General features: G+C 38.7%; 1 protein-coding gene across 1 annotated transcript; it reads left to right on the forward strand.

Moving 5' to 3' along the window:
- The first annotated feature begins 3,481 nt into the window (after positions 1–3,481).
- dpy19l1l (dpy-19-like 1, like (H. sapiens)) lies at positions 3,482–23,225 on the forward strand. The gene is made up of 22 exons (XM_008324156.3): positions 3,482–3,713; positions 4,777–4,801; positions 4,891–4,978; positions 6,236–6,373; positions 7,388–7,508; positions 11,910–12,003; positions 12,177–12,234; positions 12,677–12,768; positions 13,465–13,564; positions 13,927–14,004; positions 15,459–15,545; positions 15,646–15,705; positions 17,099–17,179; positions 17,267–17,368; positions 17,692–17,763; positions 18,817–18,896; positions 19,001–19,025; positions 20,207–20,326; positions 20,447–20,621; positions 20,784–20,883; positions 21,029–21,154; positions 21,235–23,225. Exons 1-22 carry the CDS (start codon positions 3,482–3,484, stop codon positions 21,404–21,406), a joined length of 2,226 nt encoding a protein of 741 aa, XP_008322378.1. The 3' UTR covers positions 21,407–23,225.
- The last annotated feature ends 123 nt before the right edge of the window (positions 23,226–23,348 follow it).

The following is a 23,348-nucleotide window of genomic DNA, read 5'->3' on the forward strand; positions in this document are numbered from 1 at the left end:
ATACTGCCGGGGTTCACAATGCTCCTCTGTCCTCCACCTCCGTCACCATCGTCATTATCATCTCCACCTTCTTGCTCACATTGTTTTATTAAACTCCGTTGCCCCAACCCTGACCACAATACAATAACTGATGCTGAGTGGTGGCTGGGGCTGTCAGGAACAGTGAGGTGTGGTTGGACAGGACTCGGAAAACTGTTAACTCAGCCTGAGAACATTTATTTTTACAACAAATTCAGCGTCTCAGGAGCAGTGGTGGGTCCAGGACATGGCTGGGCATGGTCAGGGGCAGAGGGGTGATTTAGTGTAGAATTTCAGGAGACGACAACACTGTCATTCCAGTATGTTATCACAGGGTGTTGAACAAGACACCACAGGAGAAATATAGACCACAGACATGGGCAGAGTAATAAAAAACAAATCATATCGTGCCAAGTATAGTGGTCATGATTACAATTTGTTTGTTGGAGTGTTGATGATTCGTTTCTAATCCTCTTTTTTTCACTACATTTTAGTTTGTATTCTCTGTCTTTCTATATTTTCTTTTTTCTTCCTTCTAATGTTGGCACATGTTACTTTTTTCCACCTCTCCTAATTCATCTATATTTTCCTCATCTGCATCCTCCTTTTTCTCCTTCTCGCAGCGGCAGTCATTACTGTTTTCGGTGCACATCTTCTTCTTCAGCTGAGATCCAAAGTCCCTGGTGTTTTTGTGCAGAAATAATAATCACTTGTTGTTTGCTGCCTCCAGTTGGTCCTCGGGAGTGCGGTGGAAACATGTGTGTGACTGCTGGGGTGGGAGGAGGAGTAAATCTACCGACCAGCCGTCTGTTTTTGTCACTGTGACATGTTTATTACAGAGCAGAAACACATGCTGCCAATGATCACCCGTTGTATGAGGATCAGTTATCTCAGCATTAGGGCCCATTAGTATTCTGTGGAGACCAATTCAATTAGTGCTCTCCAGGGGCCCAGGGGCCACAACACCACATCAGTCACACACTGTGTGTGTGTGTTGGGGGGGTGGGGGGAGGTGGGTCAGAAAGTATACTATCTATCTATCTATCTATCTATCTATCTATCTATCTATCTATCTATCTATCTATCTATCTATCTATCTATCTGTCTATCTATATACATACCCATATATATACACAGATATATGTATATATTTTATATATAAAATATATTTTTAATAATATATATACAGGTATATATTTTATTTATAAATATATATTTTTTTAATAATATATATAAAGTATGTGTACTATGGACCCGATTCTTTATGTTAACCTCTTTTTCTCACAGATTCTCCGATGCAGACTGTTTTTCTCGCTGCTACTGAGCCGGAGAAGAAAACAAACACAGTGTCTCCAAAAACTTGTCGTCTCTCCATGTTTTTACTGATTCTCTACCATCACGCTCTCCAAGCCCAGTCAGACCCCATCATTCTGAAATGATGGCTTGGCCGGTGCGTGTTTGTTTGTGGAGTTGGGGGAAAGCTGTCATGATGTCACCACCAGACGACAGACAGGCTTTTTTTATTCGAACGAAAAACAGATGAGATCAACTCAAGTTTCCTGATGCTCCTGTCTCTGTCACCAGGCAGTCTTGCGCAGCATCATTAGCATGGCACCAATATTTCCACCCTGGAGGCATCGCCATCATTATGTCACGTCAATTTCACATGCTCTTTTCAATTGTACTAAAATAAAAATCCTTGCTCGTCTTTCACAGCCAAGAAACATCTGCAGAATCGTTTCTGTACAGCGATGGTTGTGATTAGTCTCAGAAACATCAGTCTGTCTGCTCTCAATTTTTTTTTAAGTTTAATGAAAATAATGTTAATAAAAACAATAAAAACAACAGCCATGTGCTGTAAAACATAAAAAAACACAAAAATATATATACGATTTATATATACAATTATACAATTATATATATATATATCCTGAGCAGGATATATATATATATATATATATATATATATATTATGGCATGTTGCTCAGGAAATTAATCCTTGAATATATATACAGAAAGTCTGAATACATGCAGTATATAAAAAATCTAAAAATACATACAGAAAGTCTGAATATATATACAAAAAATTTAATATATATACAAAAAGTCTGAATATATACAAAAGTCTGACTATATAAAAAAATCTTAATATATATACAGAAAGTCTGAATATAGATACAAAAATCTGAATATACATAAATATAGAAAGTCTATACTGTGGTAATACTACCACCGGCCAGGCGGTATGTCATATAACATATACATCTACAGTATATATATATATATATATAAATGCTGTTGGTGGAGATACAGATATATGACACTTTGCTGACATCTATTGGTGCTCGTTGGAATTTACATACATACATACAAATATAAAAGACGTGAAAAGGGTGTGAGAGGTAGCGGTGTTGTTTACATTCGAAGTCCACTGTGTTTGTATGCGTGCGTATGTTTGTATGTGTGTATGTGTGTGCATACAAACTGTGCAAATTACAATGATAATGATGCTTCCAGCACTTTTAAAAACACTTGTAATATATATAACTGCGCATACTCCAGGCCTTTCTCTTACCAACACTCCTGCTGTTATCCATGCTCAAGTGTATTATATCCTTTGTGACTTACATAATGTTTTTGTGAATTCCACAATTGTCAGCTCTTCAAAGGTCAGCCCTGAGTTAGCTACCCTGCTTATTAGATCCGATCAGTTAACAACACCAGTCTAGTTAAACCTTCCTCACTCTATGACGATCCCTTTAAAATTGTATGTGCTCCAGCACCAGGTAAGTTGCAAGAGCAACACTCAACTTGTGGATTGATGATTGATTGGTTCTGGAGCCTAATCTGCGTCAATGTGAGCACAATTACATCTAGGCAGAACCTTTTGACCTTGCACACCAGTTCAGGCTCCTTTCCTGCCAGTGAGCTTGCATTCCAAGGCTATAGATCTGTTTCCTTGGATGAACCAACCAGGGACATGCCCAATCACTAGGACACACACTCTTCTACCACAATATGTGCTGGCAGCTCAAGGAGGGGAATATACAGTTGAGTAGTAATTCTTTCTATTCATTTTTGTGAAAAAATGGTGACCAATATATAGCACAGATTCCCTTTAGATTAACATATGGGCTACAAAGTAGCAACAAGAATAGAAAGTACGCATCATGAGGCTGATACTGTAGGTTTGTCCGTGGATTCATGGTTGCCATAGCTACAGCCCAAAGCTGTATGCAATACCAAAATCTGACCAGTAGGTGGGTGTGTTTCTCTATTTTTATTGGGTTTTTCTGTGTGGACTTGTCGCTCAGCTCTTGTAGTAAAACAAGAGCAGAACAGGGGAGCAGCCGAGCTGTGCACATCAGTTCCACGTCCCTCTTTGATTCCTGTGGATTTTTATTTTATTCTTAATTTATATCATATTATCCCGCTTCCTCTTTTCTCCTCTTCCTGTAAAACCATGGTGGCTAAAGGTAGAAAGCAGAGCTCCAAAAGTACCGCTGCGACCCAGGCTGACCGCGACAGGAGCCCGCTACTTGTTCCTCCTGCCGCCGGTAAAAGTACCTTAAGGCGGGCGGGTAGAGAGGGCAAAGCGGCCACAGGCTCCCATCCTAACGGGCTCTCCGGTATCAGACACAGGCTCGGGCTAAGTCCGTCTGTAGCGGTGAAGCTTGGATTCTCTCTGCTTCTTGGTAAGTTGGTGGAGCTGTAGCCTGTTAGCTGCTAAGAGCTGCTAACACTGCCTGTCGTTTATTTCTCTCTGTTTAAATGGATTTATCGCTGTTGTGGATCTGGGGGCTAACGTTAGCTCACCTCAGTTAGCCTATTGATATAGTCATTCACTCTTTAAAGAAAAAAAGAAAAAACGGAGTACAAGAGAGAGTGTGTCTGTGTGTTTTTACTGCAGCTGCACACGTGTGAACAGGTTTTCTGGCAAACTTTCAACAAACACGACTCCTGATTTATATTGAACCTCTTTTTAATCCGTGCTTTTAGAGCAAATTTTAAATTAGGAAAGAAAGTCAGCCTTTATTCTTTTTTTCATTGTTATTTTGACTCGCTTTATTAAGAGATGAATGGTTTCACTCTTTGGTGTTTTTGGTCACTACATCATTCATTCATTTTTAATTCGAACACTGTTGCTCGAAACTGATTTTAGGAGCATAAGGCTGCAATATATGTCGTAAATAAAGCCTTTCAATTATCAATTATTTAGAAAATAGACAATTAAAAATTCGATGTTGTATTTTGTTATTAATGCTCTATATAGTTAGAGTTATATATATACATATATATACTGTATATATTCCATTTAATTTGGTAGTAAAAATATGGAAATTTGTCATCTGGCATTAAAAATGATAACAGACTTAACAAATACACATTATATTCTTGACATGACATTGATTGATAAACTGTATTGATCTTGTAATTTCAGTGAAAGTAGCCTCTTGTTCACACATCATTTTCATTTAGATATAACCCCATAGTGTTAATTTGAAAGCTGTGGAATTTTGGGAGGACTAAGCTATACACTTCAATTTGTCTTCAAATTCTCAAATTAGTTATCGTTTTTTGATTTTATGGTTTTAAGGAAGTTATGTTTCCTGAAGTGACATGTATGGAGAGGAAAGTGTTCATGTAAGGAACTTTTATTGACATTTTTCCTGCCCTGTTGATACACAATTTTGCAAACTGCTCCAGTGTCTGGTTGACTTTCAGAGACACTGAAGATTTTATTTTGTCTGCCCACAGCTGCTGTAACAGGATATCTCCACTGGTGAGCCGAGTCAATCTTCGTTGCTGTTTTATGTCTCATTCTAACAGTAGAAACTGCTTTGTCTCACACATTATCTCTTCTTTGAGCAGGTACCATCTCTCACAGCTGTTTGAGAATGACAGACACTTTTCACACCTGTCAAACCTGGAGAAAGAGATGGCTTTTCGCACAGAGATGGTAAGACTGTTGATATTTTTGTATTGATTTAGTCCTGGTGACTACAATCCTCATGTTGTAATGCGCGTGACAATATCATCGCTTTATTTAATGCAGTTCGAAGCAACAGAAAGATCAGGATCTCTGCAGGAAGTTGAGTAACATTCATTGACACCCTGCCAAAATATCATACCCTAGCCAATCACACAAACCTTTTCTTTCTAATTAGGAAAAAAAGGCTACAAAAGAGGGAACTTAAACACATATTTAGTTGAATGTCTGAGCATGGAACTGACACAATGTCTGAACTCTGTTCAGTACATTTGCCAGAGATAAACAGTAGGTTGCGTAACGTAATGTAGATGTGTGTTTGTCAGTCCTGCTGGTCATCATTTGCACTGTGGATGTATGAACAACTTGTAGTATTTAATTGCAACAGCAGAGTTTTGTGTGAATAAGAGTTAAGTAGAGTATGTAGGTCCACAGTACTTTCCTTAAAATGTGACAGTGCATCAGTGAGAAATTTGGCATATTACATATTTGACATATTGCAACTCTTTCAATGTATTTATGTTCAACCGTTGGCTTCCACATTATCAGTTAGCCTACCCAACCTGAAACTATTAGGCTTCTGTGCAGTGCTGCACCATTAATTGGGCCCACACATAATTTCTGTTTATTCTGAACTTTCCACAGGTCACACCAAAGCTGGATTTAAGCACTTGTAATAACCATCTGACTTTGAGATAAGAATTTGGCCCAGAGGTGAAATGTTACAAGAACTTTTCTAAGACTTAGGCTGAAGTGTTGTTTGACCAACCTGTATTTTTGGCCATGTGTTGTTGCATGGCGAAAGTAAAACCATCACTTCCTCTGACAACTGCTTAAACAACCACAGAGCTGTATCTTTGGAACTTGGACATGAAAACTGTAGACTTGTGATTGACATGGTTTTTACCTACAACGCTGCTTATATACAGCTGAGTGAACACACGTGGGTTTCACCCAAGTTAAAAGATAGCATTTAAAATAATTATCATATGCAATTAAAATATCGCCCTCACTATGTTCACAGATGGGCTGTGTCGCTCATCCAGCATCTGTTGTGGAGTAACATTTAGTATTTAGCCTCTTCATAAATCTCTCCTCTTCATCTCCATCACTCTGCCTTGACAGTTTCCTTGCTAATTTTCTCCCATCATCCTTCACTTCACACAACGTTTTTATTGTTCCAGGATGCAACAGTAATCTGTCATCTGTCTTCTCCTTTCGTTGCAGGGTTTGTACTATTCCTATTACAAAACCATTATCGAGGCTCCTTCATTCCTGGATGGTCTTCACTCCATCATGAACGATCGGCTCACAGAGTATCCCCTGGTTATCAACACTCTCAAGAGATTTAACCTCTATCCAGAGGTAATGTTTTTTTCCCTCATATATATGCTGTATAATGTGGAAAGAAATATCTCTGAAAATGTTCAGGTGACTCAAAATGCTTGAACAGAAATCCCTTCATATTCGTAGCATTAAACCTGTAAATACAACATTAAAGTGAACCAGAGGCTCTGGTACCAGAGAAGATAACAGTTTTATTACAAACCAACAGCCCACTTGTTCATGGTGTGACCCCAGGTCATCCCGTATCACTAGGACAGGCTTTATGCAGCTTGAAACGTCCTTCTTACATTTTTTATTGTCCGACAGCAGCAGCTAGAAATGAGCTTTTGTTGACAGACATTTTCCACTCCACTAAAATCTTTATTTCCTCAATGGCAATGCTGGAAAATGTAATGTTTGAAACTGTGTCCGTATTGTTTTGATTGCCTGAATTATTAGATGTATTTTGTTTATGTGCTTATCATAAACTGTGGTAAGAGGAGAATGGTCTCTTTTCATTTCTAAAGCATTTAAAGCTGTGTTGCTGTGACATCACGGTCAAAGTCCTGCAAACGTGATGCAAATAATGTTCAGTAGTTGTTGTCAAGGGTATGGGTTAAAACTGATCAGGACACACTTCTCCGTCCTTTGAGATTTATTGTATCAAAGGTTTCTCACCGTGGCAGGTCCAACAACCAATCTCATCTGAACATTCACCAACAAATCCCACCTTCTAGTACATCCTTTTTTATAGACCCAGACAAACATGATGTCACACATTATTTGGTTCAGATTTGGCTAGTAACCAGATAACCATGGTCATATATCAAGGTCAGCTTGACCGGTTCTTGCCTTGGTATTTCCTGTTATTCTTGGTGTCTTCCTGTGATTCTGAAATGGCCCATGCATGATCAGTGAGATTACTGAACCAGAGGATGTTTCATCACACCCCTAAAGAAGTGCAGGACAGAAAGGTCTTTTATCAAACATGTTTAAACAGGCTTTTCACTGAATGTCCTCTGTCTCCTGCTGTGCTCTGTCCCCTGTCTGCAGGTGGTCCTGGCCAGCTGGTACCGTGTGTACACAGGTGTGATGGGCTACTTAGGTATTCCCACCAAGATGTGTTGGTCCATTAACAGAGGAGAGGGCCTGTCTCCTGTGGACAGCTGTGAAGGTACGCACTGTCACCAGGGAAACCCTGTTTTTTTTGTTTTTTTTTTCATTCCCAAAAGTGCCCTCATTTGACTCACACATAGTCACAGCCTCTCAAAGACAGCTGGTAGGAGTGGTGGGATGTATCAGAGTTACACAGGCAAATGGGGTTTGACAGTAATGGCCCGGAGGTGCTGACATTTAAAATACTCCCACTTAACTGACTGAATAACTATCTTCTTCACAGTCCTTGATGATTTCCCTCTCTTTAAGACATATGCAGCCTCAAACGCCACATGTGGCAAGATTTAGATAAATGTCTAAATTGTACAAAGGGAACTGAACAAAGAAAGCACAGTCTCTCAAATTGGTTTTTATTTTAACTCTATGATGTCACTGAAACAGAAAACTAAACGCTCTGCTGTTTGAATTCCCTGATTGTTAAATGAATCTCCTATGCAAGAGAATATCAATAAATATTAAATAAAATATCAAATGGAATATTGTTAAACAGACCAGTTGAAATCGGACCATTTCAAATGGATATAACAGATTTCTCATATGTTTAGTTTTTACATCAAATAAAACAGGCTGAATCTGATCCAAGCCCTTGACATATTTCAGTTCTGTTGCTTGTTACAACACCACATCTGCCACTGAGTGAAGCTGACTTACAGTTCTGTCTACATCTCTTTGTTGTGATATATTTACAAAATCACACATTCAACCCACACTCTGCTGTCGTAGTTGACAGCAACAATTCAACAGAAAAGATCGCCCAAGCTTAAATAATGTCTCAACTGCCAATTAAATTGTGCTGTTGTTACCTTTTAATATGGAATTTTCCTCAAATATAAACATTGTCTCTAAGGAGTATTTTTTAGATTTTCTTTGTTTCCTTTTCTTCCTGTGTTCACACAAACAAACGTTCATCTCACAGTCGAATCGCAAACAAATGATAAACAGTGTTGGGTTTTTTACAACTAGAGAAATTGGCAGTCTTTCAGATCAGCTCCTGTGGCCACAGCCAGAAGTGCAGTAAATGGTGGCAAACAGTGATGTCTTACTCGTAACTCGGAAAACTTGTATTCCGGGGCCCCACTGTATCTATGTCGCATTGCATCTGAAAGGTTTTTACATCTGACATTTATACTGGTAAATATAAGGCTACATTTACAAACAGGGGGACATCCCAGTGTACCTTCAACCAACAAAACATCTGTAGGCAAAAAGCAACCCAACGTGTTGAAAATATTTATGGTGAATCCTAAAACCATTGATCCAATACTCACTTTCTGTGACGACCAGCATCAGGGTCTGCAGGAGACATTTTAGCCCTATAAGAAAGACTCATGAGATCTATGCCAATAGAAGTGTATGCTGTTTAAACATGTAATGTAGCTTTATCTCACCATCGGGTGAGACAATAGCCTGCTACTGTTTTTTACTGTTTCTGTCTCATTAGCGAAGAAGTTCGGGCAGAAAAAAAGTGTTGAGAGATTTCTGTGGATTTGCAAACTGTGAGTTGTCCAATGTTCAAAATTCACGCAAAAAGATCTGCTGTCTCCTTAGGTAAAATGTTGCTTACGTGGATTATAAACAAGGATTTGAACTCATAACTGATCATGGTAAAACCTCACCAAAGAAGTTTAAATTCTTGTGTTGTTTGCCACTCGGAATCTAAATGGAAGCCAGTTAAACAGTAAAACCAACAGGCCTAGCGAAAAACATTATTATTTCAGCTCTTAGGAAATGAAATGTGAATTTTTTTATGTATTATGTAGATGTGGCCTGTTTTTATTGGCACAATTATTTCCCCATAATAGTAAACATGCTGACAGTAAACAAATAAAAACTGCTGTTAGCCTGCTACTGTTTTGTACTGTTTCTGTCTCATTAGCGAAGAAGGGGCCGAGCAGGGTCAGTGCTCTCGGGCTATTTTCATAGTGCAAACACAAACATGACAGAATCCGACTTGAAAACGGCCCGCGGCCATTTTCTATAAGGGCGTATGATTTTAGGTGAGATTGAACACATCAGTTTTAAGTGTTGACTGTAATATCACTCTGAGATGCTGCAAGATTTTTTAATTTTTTTTATTTTATGAAAAAGCTTTGAATAATAAAACACGTTTTTTTTTTAGTCACGACGGCCCTTTCAATCTCTCCTCTAGTTATATTAATAACTTAACATAATAACAACATCAGATGGAAATAAAAGTTTAACTCAGGGTGTGAAGTTTGTCACCACAAACCGACTTTTTCTCCACAGTGAGAAAGAGAGGAACTGGTGTTTCTGCTCCCCCACCCAGCTCATTATTCACGATGATTGTTTTCATAACTTCTAATAAACAATTAATAGATGTATAATTCTGTATAATCCACCCGGAAGCGTAGTTAAAATCCAGCTCTTTTATATTGTCCTGCGCTTTTCCCCCCCTCACCAGGAAATATTGTTGCTCGTTTAAACCGTATTAGTAGTTTTATGGTGACTCTAAAATTTTAATGACTCAGGTGCCGGGAGTCTTTGCACTGCAGGTCGTGCAAAGGATTTGTGTTGTTGTAAGGCTTTTGTGAGTAATTTATATACATTTTAATAGACTGATATGGGTATATATATGCATATATATATACACACATATATGTATGTCTGTGTGTGTGTGTGTGTGTAAACTGTTTTACTAAGCTACATTACTAAAGTAAAGAGGGAGCTCTGTTAAAATGACTTGGAAGAAATAGTAGATAAAAACACCAGCGATGGGGGAATCGGGATCTGGGCTTGTTCTCCTCTCTACTATATCTCCTCTGCTGTAAATAGAGCACTTCCAGTGGACTCACCACCCGCAGGAAGGTTCAGGGGGGTTGGTACGGTGCAATGTGATTTGGGTGGAGACTGCTGCCCCCGCGACTCGGTAACGGATAAGCGGATGAAAATGTATCTCCTCTGCTGTAAATAGAGCACTGCATGTTGACTTAATCATCCTGGATAGTAGGTTTCTCCTAGGCTATTTCGGCATTTAGTGACCTTACCTTGTCAAATCCAAGTGTTCCAAATTCTCTTGGACCAGAAACATGAGCGGTGTTCATAGACAGGGGAGATGTGTTCAGGAAACCCAGGTATTTTTGAAGAGTGCAGCAGATTTCATAAAGAATAAATGTGTTACCTTCTATCTGTACTGATTAACAACGTAATCAACATTAATCAGACTCTTTAACTAGACAAATTTGATAACTAATTTTGTCTTGTACAAACTGGGTATAAAATACTAAAATCTTTCAGGACAGACATGCTGACTGGTCTGGTAAAACATTATTCTGGTCGTGGTGATAGCTAGCTAGCTAAAAAAAAAACAATATTTTCAGTTCCTTTGTAAGGCAATGCTATTTGTTAGAAGACTTGTCCCAGCAGCCATTGCTCCCCTGAATAGTATGAAACACTGTCTATTTCGGCTGTCATTTCTGCAGCTTTTGTGCTGCTTGTGTTTCATTTCTCCGCCAGAACCTGCTGTGGGAATGACTTTCCTCTCGGGCACAATAGAGTCTCAGTCTGAGATTCACTGACTTATCTAATTGTCAGTCCTGTCAGGGAGGGGCCACACAAATGAGGGGTTCAAATAAAGTCCAGCTGAAAAATAGACTATTTCAGAATGTCTATAACAGAGTCTTTTCTGCCTCCAACCTCCTTTGGAGGTTAAATACAGTTCTTGTGTTTCTAGTCGTATTCTCTTGGCAGAAACAACACAATCTTTCAACTGTGTCATTAAATTAATATGATTGGACATGAAGGCTTTCCTGGCTTTAATCTGCCGTAAGTTTTGTTTATCAAATCCAAATAATATTTGAGGAAAAGGAGAAAAACTAAGGCTCATTTTAACTGCAGTTTTCTGGTCACCTAAAGTTGTCCTGTGAATGAAACATACATTTGGTCTAGAGTGCCTATTGCATGTATTAAACTCGAGGCCCGTGGGCCGGATGCAGCCCTCCAAATCATGTTGTGTGGCCCGGTAGAGCTTAAAAAGTGTTTGATTGTTTGTATGCTACAGATCATACAGCAATCTTGAATTAAAATTACAACAATGCATTTCATTGCTACTCGGTGTGTTCAAGGACAAGCAGCATCACTTTATCAACGTCGCCCAAAACCTGACTCACGGTTTTGTAATTCACTTGGAAAGTTGGATTTGAATGTGAGTTTCATAACCTGATAAATTAAAAGTTGTTTTTTTTAATTACACAGCAATGTAAAATATTTGTTAGTTGAATGAATAATAATCAGTTGCAGAAACATTGCAGTGAGAAGTGAGTTTTGACACCCGTGGTGCATGAATTATCAGCTGGAGTAAAATTCTTATGTCTATATATGCCCAGAGCATCAATTTACTTTTCCAGTTTTCACCCTCTGCTCTTCTCCCTGTGTGCTTCAGGAATGGGCGATCCAGCGTATTTCTACGTGGCCTGTGTGTTTTTCCTTAATGGCCTGATGATGAGCCTGTTCTTCATCTACAGCGTCTACCTCAGGTAACGCCTGTCCGTCTCTCAGTGATTTGATGGGAGAAGAGAAAATTGATTTTTTTATTTTTTTTTTAATAACCTGTCAGAAAGACCGTTCTTGTGGATTTGAAGAATCAAATGTCCAATAACCTTCTAGAACCCCGTCTGCTTCCTCACTCTATTTCACTCTTTCTTTCCAGTGGCAGTCGTATGGGCGGCATTGTAACAACAATGTGTTTCTTCTTCAATCATGGCGAGGTGAGTTTAATCCTATCCTCTCAGATATCAGTTCAATGGTGAGGCCTCGTAGCCTCACTGAGTGACAGCACAAATGTGTGAAAGGCTCTCAGAAGCAGAGGGTGGTTAATGGGAACTCATTTCTGCTCTCACAGGAGATCAGGCTGACACTCGACAAGCTGACTCCCACCCACCCCCACTCTTTTCGCTGCATTTAGCACCAGAACAAATATTGAGTGTATTTTTCCAGTTCAATACCCTATAACATTTCGAGACACACACGGTACTTTCAAAAGCTGTGTTCACTGTCTTTCACTGTAGGTGCATGGCTCAGTTAATTTGAAATTATGTTAGTTTTTTAATATACTGTTGTATTGACTATTGATTTCCTAAGCTCATCTTCATCTCCTGTGATGCATTAACGTATCTTTGAATTGTCCTGTTTGTTTTTTCAATTCAACAGAGCACCAGAGTGATGTGGACTCCACCGCTGAGGGAGAGCTTTGCGTATCCCTTCTTAGTCCTGCAGATGCTTCTTCTCACCTACATCCTGAGGTACAGACATCCCTCCGATCTTGCTACGCTTTTAATAAAAATAGTTATTTTGCACAATTGTAAACTCAGGCTAATTTCAGTGATCTTCACTTCACTGGTACAGCTGAACTTTAGAAACTGACATTTCATACCTGCCTGTATGTGTAGTTTTTTCTTCTACAGGACATTTGAACAGTTCTTTTAAGCTTTTTTTAATAGTCTCCTCTGGGAGAAATTTACCATGGACCACAGGGACACACAAAACACACCAGGAGACAATAAATAAAATGGTATATATACAATAAAAATAACTAAATATCAAATATTAATTTTCAAATAAATGTTATTATTTACTTTATTTTTTTACAAATAATAAATCTATAAATGTAATGAATCATTAAATAATAAATGAAGTTTAATAAAATAATTTTTAATATTTAAATGAATACATTTTTAGGTAATTTTAAAACTGCCCACTCATAATAAATATATTCCTTTCATCACAAAAATGTACTTTGAGAATATAGGAACTGTTTTTTTTTTTTGTTTGTTTGTTTTTCGTTGTACAATAATATTCTCTGCTTAAAACTGCACACTGAAGGATAGTTGGCCAGCAAAGGTGCCAGAACAACACATCTTACACATTAGCAGAACAACCATTCACACACTTGGATTCATTTTTTTTTTTGCAACTTTTTGTGTCTCTATTCTCCCCAGGACACGGAACCTGAGCAGGACAGCTCTGATCGCCCTTGGCGTGTCCAATTTGTGCTTCATGTTGCCTTGGCAGTTCGCCCAGTTCGTGCTGCTCACTCAGGTAGGAGAGAAGGTGGTGAAAATGGGGATTAAGGAATGTTGAGTGGAGAATTTTGCAGATAAAGCTTTACATTTGTACAGAATGTGAAGGCTCGGAAAGCATGCAAAGAAAGGAAAAAGGAGGGTGAATGTGAGAAAACGGGGCTTACAGCTTGCTGTTAATTAAGCTCTGAAAATGTTTGATATTTCTTGGAAAAAAACTGGTGTAAATATGAGGTCCACATAATTTGTCAGTCTTTATATAGGTTTTATTGATCTAAACTTCTTATAGTTTAAATCAAACAACACATCAACACATTTTAGAAAACCATCCTCTTAAGTTGTTAAAAGTGTGAATTTTGTGGTTTTTCTTTTTTCCTTCAGGTGGCTTCTCTGTTTGCGTCCTACATCCTGGGTTACCTCGGTCCCAGCAAGATGCAGTCCATCCTGGTCACACATATGGTACAACAGATACCTTCTTCATTATTCCACAGGCATCAGTCAGCTCATCACACTTTTACTTCACGTTTTATGACTGTACAGAGACCAAGTAATTAAAGCTGCTGCCATTAAAATATCATAGGTTAAACAAAAGTAGTTAAATAGCTGTATATCCTGATGTCTGTGATTAATCGTAAGTGTTCAAGTCGGTGGCACGAATCCCTGGACTCTGACAGTAAATCCACTTTAGAAACCCCTTCAGGAATTTCAACAATCAGGAGCGACAGCTCGGCAGGGAGAAATGCCTTACTGCTGAAGAATAAATGTGAAAAACCATCACCTAAAAGTGGATGATACATAAGAAAAAAACCGAAAATAATGGCCCCCAAAACAAGTAAAAAGAAAATCAACAGTGCTGCTGTGTCTTTACGGTGAGTTCTGCTCTGTGTAACCCCTCTCTGTCCCACTCACTCCCAGAGCTGGAAGGAATTTTACACAAGCCAGGTGGAGACATCACCATCAGAATAACTTAGTTATCAGTTTCACACAATCGTGCTTTTTACTGTTAGAAAAAAAACACAGTGTGGACATTTGGAACAGGAATAAGTGTATTATATATGTGTGTGTGTGTGCAGTGTTTTGTCCGTCCATTGTCCTTCTCCGTCACATCTGTTCTGCCCTAATCCTCTCAGTGTGCCAGGCTGTTTGCCAGAGTCTGTGTTTCCAACTGATAAGAAGAATATCCTTGGTGGTAAAATAGTGGATATTTCAGTCAAAAGAAGCCATGTGAGTTCTACTGATTTAGCGAGTAAGCTATCAGGGAAGAAGCACCAACAACCAGACGTGTGTCCTGCACGACCTACAGCAGCCTGAGGCTGAAATTGTAAAGCTAAATAAATGCGGTCTATTGGTTGATCTATGTGTGCTTTCAGGACTGTCAGTCTTTAATCTGATTAATCACAGAGTGGCTGTGGATGAAAAACACAATTACGCTTGATTATTTGTGATAAATTAACATTCTTAATTTTGACAATTAACAGCAGGAAGATACACGTGTTTCACACCTCATTTAATTTGTGATTAATCCAAACGGTGGAGTAGTAAGTATGGGAAGATATCAATATAAAGCTTCCAAAAACATATGCTCAACATTGATATTACGGTATATTTTGAGCTGGAGGTGTTTTGGTGAAAAGACAAATCCGCACTGTGTGCAAATAATACATGCATCGTTTTGTACTCATGCCAATGTATTCATGCAAAAATAAGTGGATGGACACTGGAGTTATCTGAAAGCATGTGTCAAAATACGTCAGTCATTATTTTTAGATGAACCGATGATATGAGATTCATTGTTATAATCAGTGCTGCAATCGGCATTAATACAGAGGCTTCCTGTAACTCTGATCTAATTTCTCCAAAGTCAGAGACATGTCCTAACATTAACACCTGCTTTCCTCTCCAACTCTTCTCAGATAACACTTGGAGTCTGTTTCATCCTGATGTTTGGAAACGCCATGCTCCTCACGTCTTTCTACGCCTCCTCACTCATCTCCATCTGGGTGAGTGTGGTTTCTAAGAATATAATGAGCTGAATTGTATGATATGCTGTGAAAGGGATAGCCAAAGTTTAAATTTTATTTAATGTTTTCTTATCCTCAGGCCATCGTTGCACTGAGGGATCAATTTGCACGTCTTTTCAAACCAGGCATTGTCATGTGGGTAAGAAGGTTTGACCTCTGTGTCTTTTTGATTGAATGCAGTTAAAGTTAAGATGATGAACTTTATGTTCTCAGAGGCCAAGAGAGGAATAAATTAGTTTTTTTCGGCTAGGGGCGGGGAGTTACAGTTTAATCCCTTTAGATAAAGAGAGAGACTCCACTACAATTCAATGGCCATGACTCCAGTATTCTGACATGAGATAATACATTTGACATTTGAGTTTGGATTGGATTGGATTAGGTTGGGTTGGGTTGAGGTTAAAGACAAAGCACAGATCAAAGTTGGACATTAAACATGAACTGAGTTTGTTTTCCGTCAGGGATCTTTTTACTCCTTTCCAGTCAAAGCACAAACACCGAGTCGTTTACTGGCTCGTTATAATAACTGCACTTGTCATTACTCATTTTTATTGCTGTAAGAACTAAATGAAAGTTTGGAGGAAAAGAACAGAAAAATGTCATGTGAGAGCTGCAGCAGTCTTAGCCTCCCTCCCCAAACACCCTTCATTGATTTAGGCACATGATGATGTCACTCCCAAGTCAGTGTTGATCAACATTTCAGGGAGCACATACTCTTTATAGAATAATTGATCTGAATCCCTCAGTCTTATTCACCTCGTCCGTTATTGCTAGCTAGTTTCAATGACGTAAATTGAGCTTCAAATGGTGACAAAGCTGTGTTTCCTGTGAGAGATTAATGTGCTCCTGTCTGTGCTGACGTGATATTCAATATTCTGTAACAGCTTTTCACCACAACCAGCTGTGCACTGTTCAGACAGTGTTAGTGTTTTCCTACTGGAGTCCAGCATCTTGTTGCCTTCGTGGGTAATTTATTATTGTAGGTCAACAATGTCAGCAGTTTGTAGGTATTTGGAAATCAGGGACAAAGACAGGCACAAGACACTGTAAGATTTGTTCTGTTTAAAGTACTGACAAATGACACTGTTATGTAAACACAGGAAAGTGTATTAAATTGAAATGCATTGTTGCTGCAAAAGCTCCAGTAATTTCTGTTCACTTGGCTGTGTAGATATTTGAAACTAATTTATCTTTATTTTTAATATTTGTATTTCTTCTGTCCTTAGTTTTATTGATATTTTCTAATGTGACAACAATGTCAGTTTGAAGATCTTTTGTTTGATACAAAAACAGTTGTTTCCTGGAATTAAGTATCTGACTCTTACTGAGAACAAACTGAACACACTGTGGTTTACCCACACTGCAAATCACCATTTCTTGCACAGAACTGTGGCAACTATAAGACACTGCATTCCAGTCCTTGGTATCAACAAGTACCCAAATTTAAAAACTTCATCATCATATTTACTGTACTGTACATTTAAGACAACCCTGTTTTTTATGAAGCCTTCAGCGTGTGTCAACTTCTTTCTCAGGTGATGCAGGTTGTGGCTTGGGTCGGCTCCACAGTTTTGCTCAAGATCATGTTGTCCAACGTCCTTGGTGCCTCAGATGATGTAAGTGTTATGATTGGTCATGATAAAAAAAATAAAATACCACTATAGAGTCAAGACCAGCAGATAAATATTTCTTTTTCCGTCCAGGCTCACATCAGTGCTCTGATCAAGTCTAAGTTCACCAGCTACAAAGACTTCCACACTATGATGTACACCTGTGCTGCAGAGTTTGACTTCATGGAGTGGGAGGTAGGATGGAGTTTAAAATGTGATCTCCCTAACGTCATAACTGGCACAAAATATTGATGGGTAAAACGCTCTGTGCTGCCGCAGTCTTGTTCTGTAGTAACACTGCAGTCTCTGGTGGGCTGCTGTGAGAACTTGCCAAGTTTGAGCTTTCCAAATGTCAACGTCTCCTGTGAAGTGTCCAGACATAAAAGATTCTACCTACTGTTTGAATAAAACCCAAAGGAGAGAGGGAGAGAGAAGCAGATCTGTTCTCTGAATTTTAACACTTTAGGAAAAGTGATGTTTCTTTTGACTGTCCTCATTTTGACCTCTCTGCTTCACAGACTCCTCTGCGTTACCTCAAAACACTGTTGCTGCCCATTAACATGCTGGTGGTCGCTCTCGTTGTTGGAAGGGTACGTTATGGTTTTTGTGTTTTTATGTTTAAACACATTTTGTCTTGAACAACCAAACAAAGGTACGGTGATTAAAAAAGCAGAAAGATGATGAACAGATGCCTGAAAATTCCAAGCCCATTATGTTTTTACCCAGGAGATGCAGAATAATTAGATGTGCTTGTACAACCAAAAGGCATGTCTGCACACTGTTAAGTTTTATTTCATAATTTTAGAATCCGTAAAAAAACCTATTTATGGGATTGTCTCTTATTGGATCTATAATCTGCAGCCTTTAAGCTTCCTGATTTTCTGACTTTTGATTTCAAAAAAGCGGTGTGAGGGCAATGAGGTGGTTGGAGATTTGGATGCATAAACAGAACCTAGAATTATGTTGCGGGCGTGAGGCTAATCCTGCAGATCACTGAATTACCTCCTTGCAAAGAAAGGGAACAGATTCCTCCGTATTCTCTGTGGTTGTTCAGTCGTGACTATCAGTGCAGAGTCGAGAAGAGTCTCCAGAGCTGACTGTCAGAACAGTAGCCCAGGCAGTGAGACGAGAAATGGAAATCACAGCCAAGCCTTAAGACTGTGTTTTACTGCCGCAGAAGGACGGCAAGTTACCATCCAAATATTTCTGCCTCCGACCGAGGGCTGTAGAATATTATTCTGATTACATATTGCCACAAAACTCTAGTTCTCAAGTGTTTCAAAACTGGCTATAAGACCCTACTGTGATAAAAGGAAAATGGACATAATCGTTGAAATAGAATGTAGCAATAGACAGGATAGATGTGCATTTATAGTGAAAGTGAATAACGTGTCATTGTGACACATCACCCATCACCAAAGAGAGCAGGGGGCAGATCGTATCTTATGTGAGCTCTTTGTGGTCACTTCTTACTGTTCAGTCAGGAAATGACTTTTTGCTGAGTTTGGCTGCATTAACAACCTGCTATCACAGTAACAGTTTACAATATTTAATATTGAAAAAAGTCTTTAAAATGTCCCTTTAAATAATTCTCATCACAAAGTCTCCTAACGTAATGTGTTATTTGACCATGTCTTTTTTAGACACTGCAGGATATAATTTGCTTCCTAAGGGACGGAGGGAAGTCATCTGGCAAAAATGATGGCGATGATGAAGCTGCAGGGTAAACATTTTTTTTTCTTTTTACCATCAATAAATGGAACGATGAACATAATTGTAAATAGAATTGAGCAGCACTGACTAACATTGACATCTGCTGTGTTGCAGGTCAGAAATGTCTGCAAAAGGAGAGGTAAGAAGCAAAGAAAACAGTTTTTACATCCTCTGCTATTGTAATGTTACACAATATAATCTCAAAGTGCACTCTGAGGCATTTGTTCAATGCTGTTCCACTTTTGTTTGAACCTATTTTTTGTTCTATCCAATTCCTTCAGTGCCTCAGCATCCGCTTCTTTACCGTGTCCCTAAGTGGTTTTCATCTCTTTTCTTATAACTGAGAAATGAAAGGCAGGCCTTTCCTACTGCTGGGAAATCACACTGCGGCACCTTTTGTTCGACTGCCTCGTGTCGTTTTCTTTAATATCCCTCCCAGGGAAGGGAAGACCTTGTGATGTTCATCCACCGGCTTCTTCAGTTTCCTGGATAATTGCTCCGGTGTCTCAGAGTATCCGTACAGGATTGAAGGCTGAAATAAAAGTAGCTTCACACCCTGTACTATTATACACTGCATTATACACGTACATATAGGAAAAGCCATTAGAATGACTCCAACTTACAATTTCTTTATTTTATACTTAGTGACATCTGGTGGTAGAAACCTTAACATTGCTGTTTTTTGGTTACTTCAAAATGTCATGTTTAAAGTCGGGTCTAAGGTTCAATGGCACATGAACAAACTGTGTGTGGCCCATAACATTGATTCAGGCTCATGGAATATGTTTTCTTAACCAGAGAATTTTCTGTTATTTTGGCTTGTTATGTTATTGCTAATATTTGGGGTTGTGTTGGCTGATATTCGCAGCATTTTTAGCTGGTATTGTTTCTTATTACTTTCCAACCTTAATGGTGGCTAAACTGGAGCTTTTGTTTTACAAAATAGTTTGGCTATTTTTACTAAACAAATTTTAGATGCATTTCAATTTTGGCATTTCATCAAAATACGTTATTTTTAAATGTATTTTATTGTATTGAAAAATACTTTATGTAAAAATGTAGTGTACTATACTGTACATCACTTAGATAACAGGGTGTCCATACATCCTGGAAAACCTGGAAAATGAATGACCAATTCTTGTGTCATGGAAAATGACGTTTCCTGGAACATTATTTCTCCTTCCTTTTCAGATTGAGGCACATTATCCACTGTGGCTGCATCTTAAACTAGAATTAAAATATTTAACTCTACATGAAGACATACTGCTCTAATGTCATTATTCAGTTGTGCTAACTAGGTGTGAATATGTCATCTTTCAGCTAGTCTACCACAGTCTACAGCTGGTGGCATTTGCTGTTCTCGCTATCCTCATCATGAGACTGAAGCTGTTCCTGACACCGCACATGTGCATCATGGCCTCACTCATCTGCTCCAAACAGGTCCGTCTGTGCTCTATGAACAGCCATCCAAACATGGTTTAGACAAATGCAGTTAGATCCTGTGTGAGCTCTCTGTCTCCTTTCCCTGTCTCTCTCTCACCCACCTGCTCATCACACCAGTTGTTTAGTTGGATTGGGGAGAAGTCTAAGCACCGAGCTCTGGTGTTTGCGTTAATGGCCGGCATGGCTGTGCAGGGAGTGGTCAACCTTCAGGCCCAATGGGCTATCATTGGTGAGTTCAGCAACGTGCCACAGGAGGAGCTGCTGGACTGGATCCAGGAAAACGCTCAACCTGGTGAGTAGAAAGAAGTAGAAGTCCTTGTGTTCTTTTTACCACTATAAACAGCAGATGTTTATAACCCTGAATGAGTCCTTCTATGTTAACCACGTCTTTAGTTCTGTTATATCATGTCCACAGTTGACAAGAAATTATTTTGACTTTATATCTGCGGTACAGGTTCTGTTTTTGCGGGGGCCATGCCCACCATGGCCAGTGTGAAGCTGTCCACGGGTCGTCCCATCGTCAACCATCCACATTATGAAGATGCTGGTCTGAGGTCAGAGACAACAGAATATAGACTGATGATAAATACTAAATAGTAACATCTAGGAGAAAATATCACTAATACATTTTTGATGTCCAAAGTATTTCTTTCTCCCTCCTTGTGGATTATGGATTGTTGTTTGGATTGTTCCTGACAGGGAAAGAACCAAACTGGTTTACTCTATGTATAGTCGCATGTCTGGAGAGACAGTGAAGAGGAACCTGATGAAGCTGGGAGTGGATTATTTCATCCTGGAGGATTCTTGGTGCACAAGGAGAACCAGGTACCACAACACCAGCTGTGGCTCCTTGCATTTTAATTCAGTGTAATGGGTGGATGAAATTTTGAACTTTTTTAATCTAGGCCTGGATGCAGCATGCCAGAGATCTGGGACCTAGAAGATCACCAAAACATTGGTAAAATCCCCCTGTGTACCCACATGTCCAGGAACTCACGACCACACTTCACCACAGTCTTTTCCAATGAGATTTACAAAGTTCTTAAAGTTCCAAAAGTGACCAATGAGCAAAGATAACACAGCTCTGATTAGAACCAGTTTGGTTTTTCCTTTCCGAACTTCTACTTTTTTAAGTCACTGTTGGTAAAACAGCTTTCTACTTCCCAGAGGTCAGACCCCTGTCTGCCTTTCCCCTTACTCTATAACGTGACCTGAGGACAGAGAAAATGTTGGACCTGCCAAAACAGTCTACAGTGTCTGTTTGCTCTTGGTGGTCACACAGATCTCAGTATTAATTATTAACGTCCTTAAAGCTGCTTTTTGACATCGAGCAATGTCCTGTCAAGTGCAAGACAGAGGTTTCTGCTGCTCTTCAGTTACATTTCCTTTGATACATGCAGCTAGTTTTAAAAGGTTAAAAAGTCAAATACAGTTCATCTTAAAGGTGTGGTATTTCAGCGAGGGCTGTACATCTAAATTCCAACAATTTTGAGTTAATTCATTTGTCATCAACTAATGTTTTTTATGCATTGGAACTAAAACCATATCACAAGGTTCAAATTGAAAACATTTTAAAAGATGTACAGCAGTGATGTATTAAGAAAGTCAGTGAAAGGCAGAGTACACAGTACAGTACTTTGTCTCAGGCCACCAACTGAGCCAGTGGGGTCAAAACTTCTATTATATTTTAGTTGATACATAACCCGAACAACTGTCTTGGGGATATGTTCTATGACATATGAGTTTTGAGGTTTCAGGTTGTGAGCTGATTTACCGTGCAGCAAACCTTTGCAAAATGTCAGACAGTTACTCACACTGTTTTTTAATCATGGTTTCTGCACATTTTAGAAGATATTTGATTCAAAAGTAAATCATTATATGGGGCAACGGGGCAAATATTTTCATGTGCATAGAAGCTTTCTTCTCATTTGATTTAACTACAATATTTTTTTCATCCCTGTACTGAGAGCGGTAGTAGTATTAACTTTACTTCACCCACAGTTTGTAAATACCCACAGTTTCTTTTTTTAAAAGGATCATTGTCTTTTTGTGTAATTCCTTTTTTGCCAAAGGGAGAAATGTGTTTCAATGCCCGGTGTTGTATTGGAGGAACTGTAGCTAATTTAAAATGTGCTCATTAGCAGCTTTATAACAGCCAATCAGATCACATTTGTAGCAGCAACTTAATGGTAGCCAAAGCCAGTTTGTTGACATGATAATGATCCAAAAGTATTATGTTTTTTTCAAATTTTTCTTACTGCAAAAGCTTGTTCTCCTCTTGCCGTCAGCTTTTTTTTTTTGTTGTTGTTTAAAATGATGCTGCTTGATTCAGGAAAAAAAGAACAGTTCATAATTAGACCGAATGTTTTATCGCTGCGTTGTAAATGAGCATAAACAGTAAGTGTTCCACAGGGCTCTGTGTTCTTGGAAAGAAATGATGTTCATTCTCAAGTTGAAGAGAGGTTTTTATTGAGGTCCAATGTGGTACAAAACACTGTGTCTGGCCAAGTTAGTTTTGCTCAATATTACAGCCATCTATCTGAGAAAGAACACAAACTAGTGAGCTGTGCAATACTTTTCCATTTTGTTTCCCAAGTGAGTCAATTTTTGCTTTAGCAGGGATGTTAACATCTAAACAACAAGCAGAAAATGAAGTAGAAACATACATTTACATATTCCAAATTTCGCTGCATTCTTATACGTTTGATTTCTAAGCTGTTTACCTTTATACTGTTCATATGAGGATAATAAGTGATGGAATCAGTCAAGTGCCCATTTTCAACAAGTATTGCACTGTTTTCCTGTCACAGTTGTACATGTTTTAAATGTCTTTTATAATATTTGTCTATTTTGTCTGTAATTAAGAAAAATAAAATATTTGCATCAATACTGTGAATATTCTACATGTAGTACCGTTTGTCTGTGTTCCCATTTTCCTTAGAATATTTTTTTTTGCCAGTGGGGGGTTTCTCTGGCTATGCTAAACTGACTTTAGAATATAATTTAAATGCAAAATGAT

The sequence above is a fragment of the Cynoglossus semilaevis genome, chromosome 13 (assembly GCF_000523025.1).
Source record: "Cynoglossus semilaevis isolate Cse_v1.0 chromosome 13, Cse_v1.0, whole genome shotgun sequence".
In the NCBI taxonomy this organism is placed as follows: Eukaryota; Metazoa; Chordata; class Actinopteri; order Pleuronectiformes; family Cynoglossidae; genus Cynoglossus; species Cynoglossus semilaevis.